This window comes from Molothrus aeneus, chromosome 2 (assembly GCF_037042795.1).
Source record: "Molothrus aeneus isolate 106 chromosome 2, BPBGC_Maene_1.0, whole genome shotgun sequence".
In the NCBI taxonomy this organism is placed as follows: Eukaryota; Metazoa; Chordata; class Aves; order Passeriformes; family Icteridae; genus Molothrus; species Molothrus aeneus.
Genome location: NC_089647.1, coordinates 54,871,375 through 54,888,093, shown reverse-complemented (window position 1 = coordinate 54,888,093; position 16,719 = coordinate 54,871,375). Strand labels below are relative to the sequence as shown.

Here is a 16,719-nt window from a genome sequence, read left to right as displayed (position 1 = left end):
GTCCACACCATTAGAAAGTTTGTTGTATGTCTAAGTGGTGGAGAACAGAGAATTAAATTCCTCTTTATGGATAACTTCAATCTTGAAGATTATGTTATACTAATCTTTTTTTAAGACTGCTTCTTTCAATTTTTCATTACAGATTGTGTTTTGTATTCCTAGCCTTATTTTCCTAGCTCTTCTGTAAAGCTCTCCTGGAATGCACCACACATAACTGGATGTGGTGCTCCAGGCTGAGGCTTTGCCCCTGGCAAACACAATGGAAGTACTATTTATTATGTCTTACAGTTTTACATGTGCCAATAGCACACTGAGTGTCTACTTCCCAACAAAGTCATCTGCTGTATGATTGAGGGTCAGATGAAATGCCCTTCAGAGAGAAAGTGCAAACAATTGAAAGTGAGGAGGCTGTGCCAGGGCAGGGAGCTCTTGGCTCCCATGTCCTAGGCTTGCTTTCATCACTCAGCCAATGGAACATGAAAAATGCAAATCAGTTATGTAACTAGTAATTGTGAAAGTTTCCAAGAGAAAAAGGTACCTCTCCCGTGGTTACAGCTAGTAACAAAATACCTGTAGCCATCTGTGTCTCTCCACTAACCATTCATTTAAGCAATAGGAGACTTGGCAGACCTGTCTTCACCACTGCAGAGATCAGAAGTGAAATGATTTTCCATTTTAAGCAGCAGTGGAAGTAGCAAAACAGGAATGAATGCACAAAAAGCAGAGCTCCCCAGAAAAATGGTTTGAGGGCTGCCTTCTTTTGCTTAAAAAAAAGAACAAAAAATGTGTGAGGAAATTTAGGAGCAGTAAGTTTAGGGTCTGGGATGTATTTAATTAAATTGTAGCCCTGCACAGCCCTTGGGAAAGAACTGGCATAAAGCTTGGATAAAGCTGTTGTAAGAGTGTGTAATCAGTAGCACATGTGGCAAGATGCTGAGCACCTAAGTCAGTGCTGGTATGACGCAGATGCCAGGTTCAAGGCAGCTTGCCAAAAGTAGCCCACTGTCTGTTGACAAAAGCATTACGTACCTCATACGTAGTATGAATCGGGTTGAGAATACAACAGAAGACTTTATTCAGAGGACCCATGCAAAAGTCACCAGTAGGAACAAAAGTTAACCTGAATTCCTCTGTATTCAAAAGTACACAGTTGAGAACTAGCAATTAGGTTGTTAATAAACTAAGAAATGTGATTGGGTGCAAGATATAACATGTGAGCAGGAACTGATTTTCAGCAGAGGTAATAAAACCCATCTGCCTACAGAAGGAGCTGCCCAACTCAAGATCAGAGTGGAACTAAAGTCCTTCTTAAAAGGAGGCAGAAATTTGAGAAGCCAGAAAACCAAAGCGGCTGCACCAAAGTGCAAATCACTTTGGTGATGTTAGAATCAGTCCAAATGGTCTCTGTGCAAAAAGAAAGAAAGGAGCCATTCAAAGTTTATCTGAAGTAAGATCGTACTTGCTGTAGTTATATAACCTGTAAAAAACTAGCCAGGTACTAGGAGTTTCAGGAAGGGATTAGAATGTGAACACCAGTTCTGAGGTGGGACTTTGTTGCTAGGTTCTGTGAGACCCACCTGCAAAGACAACTTTGCAACATTGTGATTAGAGCAGGAGCTTTATAGGCCATCCTTTAACAAGTGAAATGTAGCATTTGTGGGAAGTCTGTAATAGACTTGGATTGCTTTAGAGAACTATTTTCATTGTATGAAGCACTTGTGGCATACCACAACCCAAATTTTGGATCCCTTATGCTTTATCGAGGATTGCATGCAAAGCCACATCCAGCTTCTTAATGAGGGCTGAACGGGTATCACCCTCTTTCTCCACCAGCCAGTAAGCTTAAATAAAGGTTCTCAGCCTCCAGCCTTGCCCTGAGATGGGCGCGGGGAGCAATCCCACAGGATGCGTTGCCCTTTCTGGAGCAAGGCATGCCATCAGCCTGCAAGGCAGCCGACTGACAGCGGCAGCAGGGCTGCACCGTGCGGGTAGGTCCCTACAAGCACTCCTGGCAGCTCTTCAGTCAGAAACAGAAAGCACCGAGTGACCACAACACTCTGCCTTTAGGGGCAGCAAAAGAGCTGATTCCAAACTATTTCACAGGAAGCCCTGGGCTCTGCACCAGACTACTTCTGGTTCTCATCCAGTCTTCACGCACTGGTCACTGCCACCCGTACAGCGGCTGAGACCTGCCCTTTTGGATAGCCCCTTTCCTTCGGGACAGGCACTGGGTGTGTGCGAACAAAGCCATGTAAAGCATGTATACTGAATCCATAATTTCTGCCCTGGTGATGCAAAGAAACATAGTTAGAATGGCACAGAACTGTGTAATACTACTTCAACTACTGAATCACCCGTGTAACCATTCTGCCAAAAATATTGAAGAGGGTATTTTAAAGAGCAAAGTGGCTATTCAAGCCCACCCTGCCCCTTTCTCTGCCTCCACACAGCAGGTAGATAAAGGTTCCTGTGCCGCCTCAGGAAAGTTCAGCCCCGGTACTGCTGCAGTGTTGCTGGTGCCCATAGGATCGTAAACCGAGGGGCAAAATCAGTGTCCTTACAGATAATGGTGAGGAGAAACTCTAAGGGCCGAGTGACCTGCTCGTTAACCGGGGAGCGCTGAAACACCCGCCACAGCCGCTCCATTCTCCTGGGGCAGGAGCGCTAATGGAAAATGCCGGCCTACCCCGCCAGCCCAGCAGCCCTCCAAGGCCAGCGGCGAGGGGAGACCTCTGACTGCAAGGTCAGCACGGTTAATCTTTTCCCCGGATAATTGCAGCCGGCTCGGCGCCCCCTTCGAACCAACTGCGACTTCGCATCCACCCCTTCCACACCCCGCTCCTGGCTCGGCCCCTCGGGCCAGCCCGCCCCGGGGCGGAGCCCCACGTTCCCCAAAAGCCGCCGCGGCCGCGGGGAGCAGCGCTGGGATTTGGGAGCAGTGGGGTCGGCGCGGCAGGACGTGGGGGTCGGGTAGGGCTCGGTGGTGAGTGGGGAGGTGGCGGCGGCGGAGGCGGCGGCGGCGGCGGCGGCGGCGGCTGCTGCTGCTGCTGCTGCTGCTGCTGCTGCTGCTGCTGCTGCTGCTGCTGCTGCTGCTGCTGCTGCTGCTGCTGCTGCTGCTGCTGCTGCTGCTGCTGCTGCTGCTGCTGCTGCTGCTGCTCTTAGGTCTCGGAGGGTGGGACGCTATTTTTCTTGTGTAGTAGTAGTTGTTGCCACCCTTGACCCGAATTCGCTTTAAATAGTTAAAATTGCTATAAGCTCGAGTGTACTGCGAGCTTAATACGCTAGCAATGTTCTCGACCAACGTGTAATTCGATGTGGGACTTTTCAAGCCTGCTCCCTGTCGGGGAACTATCGAGTTGTTTAAGTGATTCGTTCTTTCATGGAACTCGGACTTTTGGGTTTAGTCTAGTCACGCTGTGGTTAAAAGAAAGAGGATTCCCTTCTGACCACCGCAGAAAGTGCGTGGATGAATCTCTGTATTAATTCAACCCAATGTTCTTTACGGTCGAGTATCCCCTCTGTCATTGTTGATGTTCAGGGTATGGCAACATGTATTTTGTAAAGGCAATATCTTTCTAGTAAAAGTGGAGATATTAATTTTTTTCTATAATGATGGCTGGATTATCTTTTTAAGTAGTTTGCCACTCACTCAGCTGATACAGAATTGTTCTGAGGAGACACTTACTATTTTTATTGATATAGGGAAGAAGTTCTGACTAAGAAGCAAACCAAGAATTTGGAATATAAGCGGGAAATGAGACACCTGAGGTCATGGGGCGAAATTACTGGATGGTGTGTCTTTTTGATTTTTTTTTTTCCTGAGAAAAACTCTATATCTTTGCTTTGTGTTTTTCTTCTTCTTCATACTTCTTCCTAAAGTATGGAAACCTTGAAGAAGGGGGCTGGAGGTTAGAAACTGAAAGATTCATATGGTTAGTTTAGCATACTGGCAGGAGATGAGACTTGAAAACCTTTCAGATGTACAGACCTTGACCTTCACCTTGGGATCTGTCAAAGGAACAGTGTGCTATAAAATTTTGCATCAGAGTATCCTATTTATATATTAAAACTTCAACTAATATTTGTAAATCTGTGTGCAAATTGAAAACTTTATTTGATCGTGCTCAGAATTATGTTTAAAAAGTGAGTAGCCTCCATTGCTTAGGCAGAGTGAAATATGAAATGAACAGGAAAAGGATCTATTTTTGTTTTATATGTGTTGTGGTATTTATGATAGATGAAATCTTGTTTTAGTATGTTTAGGGGGCTTAACTGTCAGTTTTGATGAGTTTCTCAGGTGTAAAGATCAGGTGTGTAGCAGATAGTGGGCAAACTGAGCTTGGCTTTGTCTCTGTTAATTAAATGATCTGCCATTAATCATGGCAGAACAGCATTATGAGGAACTTGGAGCTGGAACTGGCCTCCCTCTGATACAATGTCATATTCACATGGCTCTGCCTCCTTTGTATTGAAAAGCTGGCATGGTCTAAGCCTGTGTGTCCAGACCTCTGTAATGCACTCTTTTTGGCAGTATAGTAGGGTGACCTTAGTTGCCTTGTCTTTTTTTTTTTTAATTATGTTCTTTGCAGCAGTGTAAAGAATAAGAAGGATTTCTGTGCATGTAGGTGTTGAGTATGTAAAATTGTCATTTTAGCTTCTTTCCTCATGTGTCAGAAGAGCCAGGTAACTCATCATGAAGTAAAGATGATAAAAGGAAAACTGAGCTGCAGAAATTGTTCAGGCCTGCTGAGTGTCTGCAACTCTAAAAATTCATTTAGGTGCTGGGTTATTGGCATTTCTGGATGAAGTGACTAAAGAGGGTTCAGCTGTACAAAAGGCAGGGTTAAGCAATGGGTGTATTTGTGATATTTTCCAGGTAGGCACTACAGGTGATAAAGCAGGGAAGAATAACAGGGAGTATAAGTGCCAAGGGAGGTATTTTCAAGTACAATTTTCCCATAAAATTAATTGGCAAAAATAACTGTAGAATGCAATATTTAGGGGGGTATAATAGAAAATGAGGAATGAAAAATATTTATATTGTGAGGAAGGGGAAAAATAAGATGTTGAGAGAAATACTTGTTTTTGGGAAGGGCAATCTGGTGTTGGCTGGACTAGTTTGGTTTTGAAGTTCTTATCTCTTTTCTAACATAATTGGATTACTTCAACATCTTGCAAAGCATATGCTATAGTTAATGACAAATTGTGGTTGCTTTGTCAAATTCAATAATTGACACAATTTTCATGTAACATTCACAAGAATTAATATTGTGAACACTGGTAGCAGAAATAGGTCTGAATGGAAGCAAAATGGTGTATATGCACCCTAGTGCAAGTGTACTAGCTTGGCTCATGCTAAATAACATTGGTAACTGGAAAAAAGCAAGTTCTGTAATGACTGCAGCATGTAGTCAGACTAGTTCAGCTTAGTAAAAATCCTTGGAGGCTATTCACTGCAGTGCTCCTTAACATTATGCCTGGGAGACAACCTGCTTTAACCTTTCATGGTGAGGAGAGTGGTGGCCCAAACATATAGCAGGCACTGATTTAAACCCAGGTACTTTTCTGTGGTATTCCTGTCTTTCTTCTTATTGTCAAGTGTATTAAATGTGGGTTTGTTTACACTTATGGTTTTTTTAACTCTTTATTCATATTTGAAAGGCCCATTTTAAATGGACCAGGCACAAAGTTTTTACAAAGTGTTAGCTTGAATTTTTATGACATGTACTTACAGTAGTGTTAAATCTTCCTCTTTCACAGAAAGAGGAACCAATAATGCCAGCACTGAACTGGAAACCCTTTATCTATGGAGGTTTAGCATCAATCACTGCAGAATGTGGTAAGAGTTTGTTTTAATTGTTGACATGATTTTCTTTACTTGGACAGTCTCCATGTAAAACAAGTAGGGTTCCATGCTGCCAGTGACACAGTGGTATATGGTGGTCTGCAGCATAGAGTTTTTTTGCTTAATGCTGACTGAAGAGTTTCTTTTATCTCTGTTGCAATGCCAGAACACTTGTGTCTATAAACTCTCATCCCTCGTGAATCTTGTTTTCTATACATATTTTGCTTCTGTGTTTTATTATTTGGTGTTGTTTGATCTGTTCCTAGACAGTGGTCATAAGTAGATACAGCTTCTGCTTTGCTGCAGTTGACTAGTTACACTCTTAACTTGTAGATTTTTCTTTAGCTTTACTGGATATCTGTGTTGCAGTTTAAATAATCTTTTCTTGAATGTAAGTGGTTGCTTAGATTTGAACACTTGAAAATTCAATAGTGAGCAACACAGAATAATTGCTGTATTGAGACACTGCATCTGATGTTTTAGGCCTCCTCTAAAGGCAAACCTTAAATATCCACATTTTTGTAGACCTGTATTTGAAATGCATGTATATGAAAGTAAAGGAAATCTGGATTTTCATTGTAGCAGGACATGGTTGGGCATGTGGTGGGCTTGCATGAAAGGTCTGTCTAGTAAAGTAGAGGCAGTATAAAATTACACTTAAAACTATTATCTTTTGTTTTCATAGAGTAGTTTGTGTTTGTCATCTGGTCCAGCCCCCCTGCTTTGAGCTGGGACATCTTCAATTAGATCAAGTTGCTCAAAGCCTTGTCCAATCCAACTTTGCATGATTGCAGAGATGGGAAGGGTTTCTACTTAGGAAATTTGTACAAACTTGAATTTGAAACTTGTCATTATTTGACTTGACTGAATATGGCCAATAATGCCAAAAGCTTAAGGAAGACATACAATTAATGAAAGTTTTGCTTGTCTGGTAAGCCTCATTTAAACAGATGTAGTTAATCCTGACTCCTGTTAGTACTTAAGTGAGTATGGCATGTTGAGGTGGTCCTTTCCTGGATGGATAGAGTTTATGAACCCTTTCATGAGGGGAGCATGGAGAATATGAATTGAACATAACATAGCAGTAGGCTACAGGAAAGCAGTAACAGAAATAGGTACTGCTGCTATTGCTTTTTCAGATACTAGGCCAGAATCTGTATAGTGTGCCCTACAGAATTTGCCTTCAGTGATGTCCTCTTCAAAGGGGTTGGTAGAATACATGTGCAAACTCAGTGCTTGATTGGGATTGCAAAGTCCTGTTCAGTGTGGCTGCTGGCAACCAGGCAATGCTGTGTTGCCTGAAAATATAGTGAATGTGAACACAGGAGGTAGGCAGGGCCTCTGTCAGGCCTTTAGAAGAAACAAGGTGATAGAATGGGAATCACTTAAAAGAAAGTCTTGGTAAGAAAAGCTTCTTTCCCATGGGAGTACTTTTATATATTATGATATAGAAAAAAAGTTGCTGTTCCTTGTATGGTGTTCTCTATTGTCTTTGGTTAGGTAGGTACTTTGTTAATTTTCTCACTGGTTTTTCCTTTAAGGTACTTTCCCCATTGATCTGACCAAAACACGTCTCCAGGTTCAAGGTCAAGTTAATGATGCCAAATACAAAGAGATTCGCTACCGTGGAATGGTGCATGCGCTGGTCAGAATATGCAGAGAAGAAGGGTTGAAAGCCTTGTACTCTGGGTAAGAGTAACTGAGTTGCAGCAATGGCTTATGGCTTATGAACAGTCTCTTGGTAAAAGTATTTGCCCATTGTATGTGAATTTTTGGGCTTCAGAATTGCAAGGTATTTGACTAGCCTTAATCTGGAAGTTGGAGGACCCAGCTTTGATACCTTCAGTGCTGCACACTGCCATAGCATTTAATGTTTTAAAAAATAGCCCCTCAAGCAACAAAACCTACATGAAACACAATACCTAAGCATAAGGTTATTTTCTACAGTGCTGCTATGGTTGTTCCATCTCCCGGAATTAAAATTGGAATTACCTTTGCCTATAAATGAGCATGCTTTACTTCAAAACATGCAGGATGGTGGGGGAGCTACATTTCAGACATGACTGCCAGCTATTTTATAGTTTACAAGTTGAAGCATGGTCTAATAGTAATAATCCCTTCACAGTTCATTCATGTTCTTGCAGGCTGTATTTAAAAAAATAAAAACCAAAACCTAACAAGCTCCAAAGCTTGTTTTGTTTATAATGAGTTTAAACTGTTGATTTAAATGAACAAGCCTTTCTTTGCTATATATCTCTACACTAGGAAGAATTTTCTGATGAGTTTTTGAGATCTTGAGCATAAACATTATTGCTGCTTGTTTTCACAGGATTGCACCTGCAATGCTACGACAAGCTTCATATGGAACTATAAAAATAGGCACATACCAGAGCTTAAAAAGAATGTTTGTTGAGCATCCAGAAGGTGAGTGGTTATTTTCTTTTTAATTCAGGACTGATTTGCTTGAAGCCAATTCCATTTGGTATCTTACTGTACCATTTGAACAAGATTACCAAGAAGACATTCCTTACACCAGTTACAGCAAAGTTAGTCAGCAAGTGTAACTCATCAGAGCAGGTTTTATGGCTTCTGTAACTGGCTCTCTCTGGTTAAATGAGGGGAGGCATCATCCTGTCCTAATGCATCTTAAGTTTTGTAAATCTGCAGCTAAAATCTTTGTTTGTGAAACAGATGAAACCCTCATGATGAATGTTCTGTGTGGCGTTCTTTCTGGAGTAATCTCATCATCTATTGCCAACCCTACAGATGTCTTAAAGGTAATTACGTAGAGCTTGTCTTTTAGCTTTTGTTCTCTCCTGAAGTAAAAACAGTCTCCTGATGAATATAGGATTTGTTTTGTGACCCTGTTTATTATCATTTCTTAACTTCTAAAGAATCAGTAACATCCTGAATTCTTGGAACCTCCTTCTGGTCCATACTAATCATTTGGAAGTATGTGTGAGGAAGGTGAATGCTGGGGAGGTAGTTAGATCCGCATGTTTCTGCTTGTGGGGGGAGAATAACTTTGATGTTGTGGTGTTTGTGCAGAAGCCACACTCTGTATTTCATCTGTACTTCTTGGTAACACTGTTATACTTGTATGTTGCTAGAGCTCAAAATAGTTGAATATCAGTTCAGAGGCAGGAGTTCCAGGGAATGCTACTAGTACCGTATGATTCCTTAGCACTGTAGAGAGGCTTTGCAAACCTCTGTTCCAAGGAAATGGCATTCCAGCATCAGTCATTTAAAGTGAATTAGTGAAACAACCAGCTCTTTAAGAATCTGTTATCTTGATCATAGTCAGTTACTTGAAAGGGTTGATGGGTTTATCTTATAAAACTGGAGCTTGTGACTTACAAAGCTGCTCCTAATGAAAAGGAAGTCAAGAAAACTCTCTATGTTTTCCTGAAATTACTAAAAAGCTTTGTCCTTCATAGTGCTAGTGAGGTTATGTAGTGGCATTTCAAACATAAGCTTGTATTTCACGTGTGGCTTCAATTAGTTACTTCCTAAAATTATATCCACCCACCAAGTCACTTGTTGACAACCTGTGTATACAAGTTACCTTGACAGGTCCCTAAGGATGATCTTATAAATCTACAGGGTTGAAGACCATGGTTCTCATGGCTGAAACATTAATCTGTTTAACCTTTCATTTCAACATGTTCCTGTGAGAACACTGTAAAGGACATCCTGCAAAACCCATCTGCCAGTCTTATCTAAATGGAGCAGTGTACCCATACAGAAATAGAAGTGACTTAATGCAGCTAAGAATTCTACCACATACTACATACACAGCTAAGAATTCTACCACATACATACATAAAATTAGCAGCTGCATTGGGATAGTTAAGGCAAAAGATTGCACTTATATAGTTGTGATAATGCCAGCTCTTGCTTTTATACTTAGAGAAATTGACTTTACTACTTGCAATTGTATCTTGATAGTCCAATGTAGTTTTATTATTTTTTTTTGTTATATTTATTTTTTTAATTGTATCTTCTAATGAATCTCAGATCAGAATGCAAGCTCAAGGTAGAACAATTCAAGGAGGAATGATGGGCAACTTCATACAGATCTACCAAAACGAAGGCACTAAAGGATTATGGAAGGCAAGTTTTTTTTTAGTTCTATCTTACACTTCAACTACATTTCCTTGTTCAATTTAATGTCATGTATTCTTACAGTGTTTTCAGCTGAAATATGGAGGATGTAACGTCTGTCATTTGCCATGACTGCTTCACTGCTGGTGTCTCAGTGCTTATTGGTGAAGGGTTACAGCCAGCCTTGTTTGTGAGGATTAGCTGCCACTTAGGAGAGGGAGGACAAATGCAGGGTTCAATTAGGGTGACTGGCTCTAGGAACAGTTCAACAACCTTTTGCCTGACACCTCTTAATCTGTACATTCTGTCTGTTTTAAAACATATGCTAAAGAATATTTGGAAGTGAAGGAGCTGCTGAGCATCCCTTCTAGCTCAGGAACTCTCATATTCAGTTTCACAGGTTGTCTCTTGGGCCAGTTATAGTCAATGACTGTACAACAACTGAAGAGCCAAAAATTGACCATTGTTTTGAGCAGCTGGAGAATAGGAATGTTTTTCCATTAGTGTGCTTTTCTCACAGTTTCTTGATCTCCAGTTTTCTGTTCATCCTCCTTACTTTATCAGTTTTTCAGCTAGCAGCAAAGGAATGGAGGTTTTAGCTGACTGTTGATGCAAGAATTGAGATGTTAAGCAGAGATGGTAAATAACTTAAAGGATCTGAAGTTTCCATTCTGTGTGGAGAAGTGATTTATGTTATTTCAAATTTGTGGTTTTGGAGTACATACATCTAAGACTTGTACTAATTAGCCTTATTTGAATTTGCAAGATTCTTAACACATTTGTAGTGTTTTGCTTTGTATTATAAGAGTTTGGCTTTTCTAACAGTGCACAAAGGTTGACTTTAAACTCCAACTATATCCTTCCTTTTGCCAGGGAGTATCATTGACAGCACAGAGAGCTGCTATTGTTGTTGGAGTAGAGCTGCCAGTATATGACCTTACCAAGAAGCACATAATTCTGTCTGGACATATGGGAGATACAGTATATACTCACTTCCTGTAAGTTTGTATAACTGTTTGTATAGCTCATTATTAGATAATTCTTGCTGCAGGGGAGAGGAGTATTTTTATTTTTAATCATCTGTCAAGATGTGTACATTTATTTCTGATGTGTTTATAATTTTTAGGGTAATAGCATCTCAAATGGTAGCGTGGAAGCTAATTTTATTTAGCACTTGAATTTAGCTTTCTTTTGAAACATGGAAATTTGTTTTGTGGGTGGTCTGAATCATTCAACTGTGCAAATTGAGGTTGGAAGAAATTTACAGTCAAATATTATTCCCTGGGGTATGAACATCTTTCCAAGCATAATGTATATAAGGGCTATATAGCAAATTTTCAAAATTATGTTTTTATAGTAAGTGAAAAGTAACTTTTCACATCCATTAGCTGATTTAATTTTTTTAGTAAAAGCATTAAATAGTCATTATTACTGTGTGTTTCCTGGGAAGGGGAAGTTCTTATACATCTGTGTGATAGATCAGGTTTCATTAAACCCTTCCTTTACTAGTTCCAGTTTTCTTTGTGGGTTAGCTGGAGCCCTTGCATCCAACCCAGTTGATGTTGTAAGAACACGTATGATGAATCAGAAAAGCCAAAACCATGGGGGACACTCAGCCTACAAGGGCACTTTGGATTGCTTGTTCCAGGTAAGTAGCTCAGGTATCATCATAAATAGAAACTGTTGCCACCAAGCAATGGTTTTGCTGTGGAGCTCAAAATTGTTCTGTTTTCCCTAGTAACTTAGACATGCTTTTTGCCATAATATTTAAAAGGACTATACTGTCAGTAATGCACTCAAGTGTGAAAAGTATCTATCTTGATAGAAAGGCAGGAAGAAAGTTAGTGTCTGTTGCAGAACCTTCCTTTCTTTGGGTGCTTGGATGAGGAGAGGAAGGCTCTCAGCATCACTGTCTTGCTCAACTTTATACTATGTCAGGCTGACAGGAAATTACCATTTCATAGGTCAGTCCTTGAAGAACAAGATCTTCTAAAACAGATGGTTTTCTATGTCGCTTACTGCATAATGCAAAGCCTAGTACAGCCAGAGGCAAGGTCAGCCTCTGATTTTGATTACTTTGATTTGGTTTCTGAAGTCTCTAACTGTGGTATGAGATGGGACCATGATGGCCTTGTACGTGGAGAACAATGGATAGTAAGCTGTTGCTGTCCAACTGTTTACTGAACAGTCAAAGTCACATCGTCCAGGGAAATTTGAGGTCCATAAAGCAAACTGAAATATTTCAAGGGACTGTCAAATGTTAGCTGCAGGTTTACATGCAGCAAATTTCAGGGGGCTGTCAAATGTCAACTGCAAGCTTACATCTAATGAAATGTATTTCTTTGTCCTGTCAGACAATAAATTTAAATTAAGGTTACAGGACTAAGCCACCCCTTTGTCTGGTACAGTCTTGTTAGCTGACATGCTGTCTGAATTTTTCACAAAAAAAGAATTATGTAAGTGTGTTCTTATGTTTTTTGGTTTTTTTTTCCTCCCTAGACATGGAAGAATGAAGGCTTTTTTGCTCTGTATAAAGGCTTTTGGCCAAACTGGTTAAGACTTGGTCCATGGAATATCATTGTATCCTTTCCAGAGGTGTGCAAAATTACTAAGTTAGCCATATAACAGCAAATATTGTTTTTTACAGAATTACTCAGTGTGGGAAGTGTCATATCAGCACAGATAATCTCTCTTCTTATGAATGGAAAATTGTGCAGTTGAGTTTTTTTTTAGTCAGCTGCTTACAGACAGATTGAATTTGATTCACATGGAGTCAACACTAAAATATGATCTTGCAAAATAATTTTCTGTTCTTCCAATTTCATGCCTGCCCATTTTCTTTGTTATGAGCCTAGTTTTAATCAAAGTTGACCAGGTGAATTAGGAATGGAAGCTCTTTCCAGAACTGGGGAAACTGTTGGCAGTTACTGATGCAGTCTTTTTGTTTTTGCTTATCTTAGTCTCACAATTTTGGCTTTTTTCAGGAGCCAGCTGATCAGAGCCCTGGGAAGTAGGTTGGTAGAAGTGTTTTTTACAATAAACAAACCTTCTTTAGCCCATCAAAGTGATTAAAGACTCTTAAGGGTTTTTGCAGTATTTTTATGGAGCTTTTGCAGGACTGCCTCTTCTGTCCTGGGTTTAAGATCCTGAAGAAGATGGACAGGAAAGTATTTTGTGTCACCAGCCTTTAAGCAAATTTCATTGTTCTCCCTAGTATTGTGTAAAAATGTGGCCAACCTGCAGCATGGCAAAGGAATGAAAAAGGAGTGGAACACAGTTGCACACAGATGCAGCTAACCTTCAGTAGTGAAGGGACCAGTTTTCACTGCATGAACAGGAAACAGTTTTCCTTAATCAGCTGCGCCAGTTCTTTCTGACATATGAACAGCTGAAGAAATTGGATGCCTGACATGCTGAGCTGTGTACAGAATTCTGTTCATGTACTGTCTGAGTTTAGAGCAATGTGCAAGTTGTCTTGAGTGTTTGCTCTTTATTGTCCGAGCTGCTGGCGCCAAAGGAAGAGGTCACTGCAAGACTGAATGAGAAGAACCTGGAAGTGATTTCAAGGCAAACTGGCTCCTGTAAACCATGGTTTGTGCACGTGATTCAGTGGATGATGTGCACTGTTTTTCAGACTGAACCAAACATGGTGGAATACCTTCTGTCAAATGTTTCAATGCTCTTGAATGTAAAGATCTGCAATGCAACTTTGTGCATCTGAGTCTCAAAGCATAGTGTTTTATAAGAGTCAAAGACAAGGTTTTTTTCTTTATTTCCATAGATTTCCATAAAGGAAGGAAAAGAAAAATTTCTGTAAAGGAAAAAAGTATTTCTGTAAGGGAAGATAAGCAGAACTGAGGAGTTGGGCTTTTCCTGCTTTCAGAAACGTATGCAATTGGATTGTAATAGTTTAAAGCTTCCAGTTAACTGGAAGTGTCACAAGACATCTTTGCTGGCTTTCAGGTTGGCACAATAACTACTGCAGTGTAAAATCTGTTTCTGGTTTTGAAGCTTTCCTGTGTTCTAAGTCCTGAGATGTCTGCATAATTTTCTGGGAATAATCCAGCTTCATTAGCAAGTGTGGTTGCTACAGTTGACAGTTTTGCATAGCTTGAAGAAAGTTTTTTTTTTTCTTCCATGTATAATTCTTGATTTCAGCATAAGTGCTTCTTAAACATATTCATATGGAAATTGCTGGTAGGAATGAAGTTCAAACAAGTTCATGCCCATCTGCTGATCTTGCAGAGAAACTTCCCATGCTTCTTCCGTCCTTGGGAAGAATTATTGGTTACTGGCTATCTTACACTGAGCAGTCAGGCTCGCTCATGTGGGTGCCTATGTGACAAGAACCAACCCCTCCCAAAGTAAATCTACTATAAAGACTGCTTTCCTCCTTTAAAAAGACCCCCAAGTCCAGAACTAGTGAACACTTTCATATACCAAAGATGCTAAAGTTGCTGTTACATGCAAGGAAACACTTGATGTAGAAATCAACCACAGCTTCTATAAACATTACCAAATACCTTTAAGCCTAAAGGTATATGAAAACTTCAGGGCTGTTAACTCAACAGTTACATCAAGCTTCTTAAGTGCTGTTGTTGAATTCCAGGAAAAAGGAGTATGTGAGATGCAAATTGCAGGACTGATCTTCTGTGTTTACAGAGGGCAGCAAAGCAGGATCCATAGCTTTGGATTTTTGTGGCCTTGTGTTAATCTTTTACACATTTTTCATAGAATCATGCATTCCACTTAAAGAAGTTTCATTGAGATATCAAAATTGCTGTAATCACTTAAAATTACTAATTTTGAATGCACAAATAGAATTTTTAAATGCACAAGGCACTTTCTTTCCGAAGGTAAAACATTTTCTATATATAGGGGTATGCTGATGTGCAGTGTTTCCCCTTACAACTGTTTCTGTGCTTTAATAAAAAAAAGTGTAAATATTTTTGTATGCTGTGTAAGTAAAGTATATGTTTTTCAAGCCTATTAAAAGCATTAAAATGTAAAGTGTGATGATTTAGAACTGCTTTCAGTTTTGAAGTTTCAAATACTTCAAGGAGTTTGGAGAAGTTTGCCACTTTGGAGTGACAGTAACTACACTGTACCAATTAATCTGTGGGGAAGCTGCAGAGGCATAACTGGACAAGATGGACTGGAATTGACTGCAAATTCCCAAAGGCACCAAAATGGTGAAATAGGAGTTCAGGATCTCAGCTGAATGTGAACCAAGAGTGTGCCCAGCTGGCTGAGAAGGCCAATGGCATCCTGGCCTCTATCAGCAGCAGTGTGGCCAGCAGGACCAGGGCAGGGACTGTCTGCCTGTACCTGGCACTGGTGAAGCTGCATTTTGTTATAAATGAGAGCTTGACTAGGCCAATATTCAAGCAGCAATCAATTTATTAATTAATATGGTAAAGTATGAGCAATACAGTGCTGGGTACAGTGCAGTTCCTTCCACCTGCACACCGATAGTTGAGGCTTACAGGTATTTGTAGGGGTACTCATAAGCTTTCTCAGCAGTTTCTATTCCAAATTTTTACATTACAATTCTATACATTATTGTGATTTATTTTCTCAGAATGTATCCCAGGAGTCTCCCATCTGGTGGGGTCCAGCTTCCAGATGTGGGTCCACTATAAATCTTATGACAGTGATGTCCAGCTTCCCTTGGTCGAAACTACTGAGTTGATGTTCATCTTCCTTTCCCAAGCTGCTTTTCACTGTTTTGTTAAGGCCTTGAGATAAGCATGTTTCCTTTTTATATATTCTAAAGCTATAGTTTCAAAGATCCTTACTACAAGCAATATTCTAAAATTATTCTTCAAAAGGTTACTATTGCAAAACTCAGCTACAAGCAGAAAGTTCTTGTCAAAAAGCAACATCCTAAAGCTTTAATTCAAATGCTCCTAAATCCACTTAAGACTTATAGAAGTTAATTGCAAACAAAGGATAGGTTCAAAGGCCTTCTTCCATGCTTTATTTTCCTCAGTTATTTATTAGAATTTATCTTTATAACTGTCCCGTGGTTGGGACACAATCACAAGTACGTTGCCTGTATGTACCTGCCACGAAACACAGCTTTGTATTTCACAATTTCAAGTGCTCTGTCCGGTTCTGGGCCCACAGTTTGGGAAGGATATTGAGGTACTGGCATGTGTCCAGGAAAGGGCAGTGGAGCTGGGGAAGGGTCTGCAGCACAAGTCCTGTGAGAAGGGGCTGGGAGAGCTGGAGGTGTTCAAGCTGGGGCAAAGGAGGCTCAGGAGGGACTTTACCACTTCTAAAACTGCCTGAAAGGAGGGTACAACCAGATGGGATTGGTTTCTTCTCCCTGGAAACCAGCGACGGGACAAGAGGCCAAAGCCTTAAACTGCACCGGGAGAGGTTTAGGCTGGACATCAGGGGCAGGTTCTTCTCCGAAAGGGTGGAGTCACCGTCCCTGGCGGTGTTAAAGGAATGACTGGACATGGCACTCGCGCCTAGGTGACATGCTGGGCTTTGGTCACGGGTTGGCCCGGACGACCCGAGGTCCTTTCCAGGCCACTCTGTGATGCTGTGGATCCTCCTGGCCGCCAGGGGGCGCCATCCCGCCCGCTCGCCCCTCGTGACGCACTTCTCTGCCCCGTGCCCATGACGTCTCTGCCACGCGACGCGGCGCGGCGCGCTCCGAGCCTCCCCCGGAAGCGCCGCCCCGCTCCCGGCGTTCCGCCGCGCTCCGGGCGCCGCTCCCGGCCCGTCCCGGCCCGGCCGCCCGTCCCGCCGCCGGCAGC

The 16,719-nt window shown here is 41.1% G+C and overlaps 1 protein-coding gene across 2 annotated transcripts; it reads left to right on the top strand.

Moving 5' to 3' along the window:
* Positions 1 to 2,879: 2,879 nt before the first annotated feature.
* Positions 2,880 to 14,959, top strand: SLC25A30 (solute carrier family 25 member 30). Of its 2 annotated transcripts, none has more exons than XM_066571378.1 (11): positions 2,880 to 2,970; positions 3,703 to 3,792; positions 5,761 to 5,839; positions 7,387 to 7,534; positions 8,175 to 8,269; positions 8,537 to 8,622; positions 9,863 to 9,958; positions 10,823 to 10,947; positions 11,459 to 11,597; positions 12,449 to 12,529; positions 13,317 to 14,959. In XM_066571378.1, the coding sequence occupies exons 2-11, from the start codon at positions 3,772 to 3,774 to the stop codon at positions 13,356 to 13,358; spliced, it is 912 nt and encodes a 303-aa protein (XP_066427475.1). In that variant the 5' UTR covers positions 2,880 to 2,970; positions 3,703 to 3,771; the 3' UTR covers positions 13,359 to 14,959. The 2 variants fall into 2 exon arrangements, with proteins under 2 accessions (XP_066427475.1, XP_066427466.1); XM_066571369.1 differs by having other exon boundaries at positions 2,939 to 2,983.
* The last annotated feature ends 1,760 nt before the right edge of the window (positions 14,960 to 16,719 follow it).